The sequence below is a fragment of the Solanum pennellii genome, chromosome 2 (genome assembly GCF_001406875.1).
Source record: "Solanum pennellii chromosome 2, SPENNV200".
Taxonomy (NCBI): domain Eukaryota; kingdom Viridiplantae; phylum Streptophyta; class Magnoliopsida; order Solanales; family Solanaceae; genus Solanum; species Solanum pennellii.
Window position 1 is genome coordinate 45,733,541 of NC_028638.1, and position 6,675 is coordinate 45,740,215.

The 6,675-nt window shown below is 33.2% G+C and overlaps 1 protein-coding gene across 1 annotated transcript; it reads right to left on the minus strand.

Annotated features, from left to right (window-relative positions):
* Nucleotides 1-652: 652 nt before the first annotated feature.
* Nucleotides 653-5,718, minus strand: LOC107009326 (protein IQ-DOMAIN 1-like). Its single transcript, XM_015208639.2, has 6 exons — nt 5,681-5,718; nt 3,817-3,924; nt 3,526-3,693; nt 2,197-2,424; nt 1,356-1,469; nt 653-1,269 (listed from the first exon to the last, which is right to left on the minus strand). Exons 2-6 carry the CDS (start codon nt 3,889-3,891, stop codon nt 946-948), a joined length of 909 nt encoding a protein of 302 aa, XP_015064125.1. The 5' UTR covers nt 3,892-3,924; nt 5,681-5,718; the 3' UTR covers nt 653-945.
* Between the last annotated feature and the right edge of the window lie 957 nt (nt 5,719-6,675).

Consider the following 6,675-nt stretch of genomic DNA (forward strand, 5'->3'; position numbering starts at 1 on the left):
ATATATATATATATATATATATATATATATATATATATAATAACTATATATATATATAATAACTTTCTCTACATTAACTTTAGGCCAAACTATGTAGTATATATTTCATATATAGCGGAGATAATGATGGTTCTAATTGAATTAGAAATAGGATGTAACAGAGGAAATATCTCAACATACATAGTGCCTCATCATATATAGACTATAGTTATCAGTAGTCATATAAAAAGTGTCTCCGTGCCTGTGCTATTAGGCAAAAAAAGACTGAAAATAAAAGGAAACAAGGCAAATAATTAATTCTCATAGTTAAGTTGCTTCATAGTATCTTTTTAGGCATGCATATAAAGGTTAACTAAATGAATTAGAAACAGAATTCAGAACCCACGCCGTATTTCAGTTGCTTCATTTTATCTTTTTAGGCATGCATTTTCTTTTGAATTTTCAAGTATTTGTAAGGTCCGACCCATTACTTTTTTATCATCTTTCACATGTATTCAATGTTCATAAAGTGAAAAACTGTTGCTTCAACTAGGCAAAATAGAGAGCCCGACATCAAAATAGACACTTTTTAGACACGACAGACATTGTATACAAAAAAGTGTCCTTTTTGGCGCCGGACTGCAAATTAGATGCAGAGTTTTTTGCTATATGGTACTCATTAAATTAAACGATGAATAGATAAGAGGAACAGAATGTTCTGAGCACGCCAAGCTATAATATAAATTCTCTTGAATGAGATGTGATATCTACACACATGTTAACCTATGAATAACTTATCATCTCAGATAAACATATGAAGAGAAGAATTTGGAAATATAAAGAACACGATGACAAACTCTCAGTCCGGTGATTATAACTTACAAGTTTTTTTTCACCTTCATCACCAGCAAAATGCATAACCCGAAATGTCTAGGCTTCGTATTTTCAGTTAGCTTCGATTACCATCTATTGTTTTTCACTGCTGGTCTCCTTAACTTTGCTGCTCATCACTTTTTGTGCAGCTACTTCATTGGACTTTTTAGCCTTTATAGTGCCTTTCCCATTGAGAGAAGTTAATATAACAGAAACTGGTGTTTTCTTTATCGGGCTTGTAGTACTTTTAGTGTTCTTGCTTGCTTTATCGTTGACTTTCTTTGGACTTGCATGAACAAGAGCTCGGCTTTCCCATGGTCGAGCAGCAACCCACCGATCCTTCCAGCTCCAGCCCCAATTAGCTTTGTTCATTTCATTATTTCCAGAACCAAATACTGGGTTGGAATTGGCCCTCCACTGTAACATAATATTATTTCAGTAGGAATTCCTGTTCTGTAATCGCAGTATAAACAAGCTGAAGATTGTCATCCAGTTTAATATACCTGATGAGAAAATGCATAGGCCATAGCTCGTTCGCGTTTAACAGCTGCTTCTTCTCTCTGGTGAATCCTTGCTAGAATAACTTCCATTGTTTCGGGGCCACCACACCATTCTATCTGTCAGCCGTTCACTAATGTTAACAAGAAATAATATAGCTAGGTAGGATACTAAATTGCACCATGGACAAGATATGTCAAACACAACTAGAGAAAGCAATATAAATATGGGTTTGTGCAAGTATTTAGTTTGGCTTCTAGTTTATACTGCTCGAGAGAACAACTACTACGCCTTAGTCCCAAATAGAGCATAATTCGTAATCTTTGTCAAGTGAGAAGGCATCATAAGACATAGAAACTGTCATGAACTCCTATGATTGGAATACAAAAAAGATAAAACAAAATGCAGTTAAAGCATAGAGTTTGTTGAAAAGTTCTTGCTCGAGAAGTTTATAGCTTAATTTCTGTAAAAGCAAAGGCATAAGCTTACGAGGGTTTAGCATCATGAATTATAATCCTATGAAAGAAAATGCAGCAAACTGGAGCTTTCGTTTTGACTCAGTGAGTTTGGATATCTGAATTCTATTAATGGATTTCCACACATTCCTTCTAATAGTAGAAACTTATTTTTATTTTAACAAAAAAATAAAATTGCCACCAAAGAGGATCTTCTCTAATGGATCATTTACATAGGGTTAACAGAAATGATAATTTAGTTGAATGATCCAGGCAAGAAAATCTATTGATAGCAGAAAGAGAAAGCAAATACTGATTTAAAAGCTTCAAAGGCTCTGGAGAAAAGCTAGTAGGATAACAATTAATGGGCATAAAAATGTCACCAACTAACCTCTATGCTTTGAAGCTTCGTCTCTAGCTTCAATTGATTCTCGTGCTTCTTCCTCTTAAGATGCCCTTCCATTACCATGTGGACACGACGAGCTCTTATCTCATTTTGCATGGTGTTCCATGAACAGATATAGTTCAAAGCTGATGAAGCTTGTTTTTTCACTGAAGGACGTTGTGTCAGGGATTGTAACCTTGTATGTCCTTTCAATCGACGTAAAGTTTTTCTAGCCTGCAAATGGAGAAAATTCTATCAATCTAAAAACAAGAGTTAAAGCACTTCCTTTGGGTGATCCAGACAATAGTAAAACCAATATTGTCTTGTAAGATAAGAGAAAATGACACCACTAATAACCTGGAACAACAGCACCTGAGCATCAATTCTGCACATGATTATTTAAACAACTTCCTTACCATGCTCATTCAGAAGTTTTCAATATTACATCAGTAAAGTAGAGGTTTCCTGATTAATCAGAATTGGTTTCTTTTGGTTTCGAAGGTTTTAAAAATAATATTGGCGTGAGATGAGTTTAAATGGAGTAACATGGTCAATGAGGATTTATATAGAAAACTTTGTGCCAAGCCGAACTATGTCAAACAAAGCGAAACTGAGGGAGCATAATTTATCAGCTGACTAAATGGATCTTTGGTCTGAAAGTTCGACATAGACCTTTATATTTAGAGAAAAGAATTCAAACATATACATCAGTTTTTCACGTAGCAATTCCATCCTAAGAGGTCTCTCAAACTGCATATTTTGAGGTTATAGAAATGCTCATCTGACATCATTGGTTCGCTTTGCACTAAATAAACAATGTCACACTGAAAGGATATAAAATATTTTATTTTAAGTAATATTCAAGGATTTCACAAGTTTAAGGAGTGATCAAACAAGTCCAGTGGCATTACAGAAAAGATACCGAAACCATTATGCTTGATACGTTACCTCTCCTATTTCAGAGAGACTGTGATTCTACTTTATAGAATGATACAAATGATTTGATGGGAAATATGTTACTTATAATCTTCTGTAAGAGTAATAACAAAAGGTAGTGAGCATTGAACAATTAGGATGTTTCAGATACATAAAAATGATATTATGCTATGTGCTTCTTTAATTGGTTAATTAGTGTCCTATATTTGTAAGTGTATGTTTGACGATCGGGACAGTAACACAAAGGAAGGTTCATATCACTCTGTAACAGAAATATCTGTGTCTCAAGAGAAGTTATCAGAAGAAAAGTTGCACAAGAAATATTTAGTGGCGAGAAGAATAAATCACAAAAGCATCTATATGCTACTTATAAATAATAGTTGGATAATATGCTTTTACCAAATAAGCGCGGAATGCTGTCTGAATCTTAATAGCTGCTCTATCTTCAATAGGTATTCCCATTTCCCTCTGGTTCTTGATCAATACAACATTGGTTATTTTAGAAGGCTCTTTCTGCAGGGGATTATCCCCTTTGCATCCATTAGACTTTTTATTTGCTGATGTTCCCTGTTTCAAACTAAAAATATGAATCCAATTGATCTTATAAAGTACTGGTGATTCCGAAATTTATAATAAAAATATGGAATAAATGGGCTGTCATGAACTAATGAGACAACTATGACAGTTTACCTTATTTTTTTTCGATCTCCCATCCTTTGCTTTTCTCATACCGATTACATTCTTAAGCCAGTCTGCAGAACCCATTGCAGGTGCTTGTTATATATATATCTTACTCGGCTGCAGCTCACAACAAATGGAACATGGAACGGTATTAGTTATGAAAATATCCAGATTGAAATTATTTTACAATATGCTAGACTCTTCAATTCATTTGCATCAGAGGGGGAAATGTTAAGTGGATATTTCAAATGGTTGCATCATCCATGAAAATGTTCTTTCTGATCAAACTGACAACAAGAAGTCCTTTCACCCATACAAAAGAATAAGAGGAGAAGTAACACACTACGTAACAGATGAAGCACACAAAAAACAATGGCCTACAAGTCTAATTGTCGGAAATTTCACACTGTCTAACAGATGATTAAATTAATTTAAATTGGATTTCTGTTTCCTTTAAAGACTTGATGATAGTCTTTTAAATGTATATGAGATACTTTACAGGCAGCACCAAATTCCTAATTGTTTTCCCGTGTTAACTTCACATTTCTCACTGGTGGTCTGCACGGAGATGAGAAATTTTGGTTGACTACAACTCTATAGAGGACAATGTGCGATCATTTCAGTGCATTATGTTTGTGAATACATTACTTTTAAATCTTTAGGTGAACTGCAACTACCTAAGGTAAGCTTCTGGAATAAACTCTGCCAAGATTTGGTTATGTTACCATAACAAGATATAAGTGCTTAACAATACTCAAGGCACTGTTGAACTGCAAGTGAAATAACTAAATACAAACAGTCAGAAAATGAGAATGAAATAATGGTATCCTGGTTCCAAAAAAGCTACTCCCGTATACTCGCATATGCATTCAAACGACTTGTTAAAAGAAGTCACACAGCGTAGCTGCTTGACTAAATCAGGAATTACTTATTATTACAAAAAAGAACTACATCTGAGCAAAGAAATAAACAGTTCTCCCCGAATTTCCAACTGATATACATTTTCATTTACAAATCATTTAGAAAGCAACCAATTCCCGCCCTCACCAGAAAATTATCTAACATTTTACATATTTTACCCCTGAGACATTAGGCACTGATTAATAAAGCTCTTACATAAACAAGTCAACAACTAGTTTGGATCCCCTTATGCTAGGTATTATGAAGCATAATTGCATGATCCAAAAGATTAACCCTGACAATCTATCACAATTTCCGATCATGCACAACTTTGTAATGTTCAATGAACAAAATGTAGCGTACAGTTTACACCCTAAGCACACGAGCTTCGGTCAAACCGCTATAACTGTAAATATCCATTATACTGGCTTAAACCTGCTTGGTTTAGTCAGAGTAAGAAAGAACATGCTAAACCATTTACTTCAAATTACTCTTCTATATAATCAATTATGAATGAAGAGCAACAGGAAGTCACCTAGAGAAATTTAAACAATTCAAATACACATAGCTAATTATTACTTATTCATGATCTAGGTATGGATACCACTGATCCAGTGAAATCCTACCAATGGGTCTGAGAAGGATAGAGTGTAAGCAGACTTTACCACTACCTTGGAAAGTAGAGACATTGTATCCATATCATCTCCTAATTTGACTTCAACTACCAAATATTAAAATCTTCTAACACATTTAGTCACAAAAACAATATGAATAAACCAATAGTCAATCAACATGACATCTTTTGATTGCTTTTTCCTATCAAGCAGACAGATTCTGAATTCTATATGAAATTTCGAGAAAATAAATAGCACCCATAAACATATTTCCACCATAGACTAAGAAAAACAAATAAAAATGTAAACTTGAAACACAGAACAGAGTACACAAAAATTATGGCTACAGGGAAGCATACCAGAGATAAAACCCTTTACTTTTGTAAGCTGTTTCTAGCAAATGGGTATTTCCAAAATGCAAAGTAAAAACAGAATAAAAAGAAGAAAACCCAAGTGACAGAGTAGTGATGGCAGTGGGAAAAAATAGGATGAGTAGAAGAGAAGAAATACTTGAGAAAGATGATATTAAAAGAAATAAAAAAAAAAGTTGGTACAATTTGATTGTTGTTGTGTGGAATACTGATAATTTGGCATGGCCCCATGATTAGAAGTAGTTGAGTATATTTTCCACAAGAAGTTGAATCAGATGTACATTTGTTGGATTAAAAAGGAGCAATAATGTATTCTGTTTAAAATTGGATTAGAATAATGGGGCTGTCTGTTCTAAATCAAAGGCATCCCAATCAAGATTATTTGTTCTTAGTCAATAAACTGCTGCTGTAGGGACAGCACAACAACCATAGTTATCATCCTGATTAGCACTAAAATATGGGCAATTGTTTATGGCAGAGTTTGTCTGGCATTTTCTAAAGAGAAAAAAAAAAAAAAAAACTGGCATAGAAGCCACATACTACAAGTTTTGAATTAAAGAAAAAAGAACTACTTACCACCGAAGACTTAGGATCACGTGAACCTCATAGCTTTTAGCTTAGTATGTATATCTATTTAAGAAATTTACTAAATCATATCATATCATATATTACTAAAAGCATGAACAAAAAAGTTGAAAGTTAAATTACGGTTTTACCCTTTCTACAAATTAAATTATTATAAAATATTTAAATATTTGATTGTATAAATTTAATTAAATTTTAATGACTTTTAGACTTCCTAAGATTAATTCCTAATTAAATATCTAATTTATTAATATTTATCATCTATAATCTATATGTATATAATAGTTATAATTTTTTTTTAAAAAATCTTTACCTAAATTTCTTTTCTTTCCCTCTTCTTATAACTTTTTCCTTAACCCCTCTCATGAATAATATAATTGATGTGGATAAAGTATTAT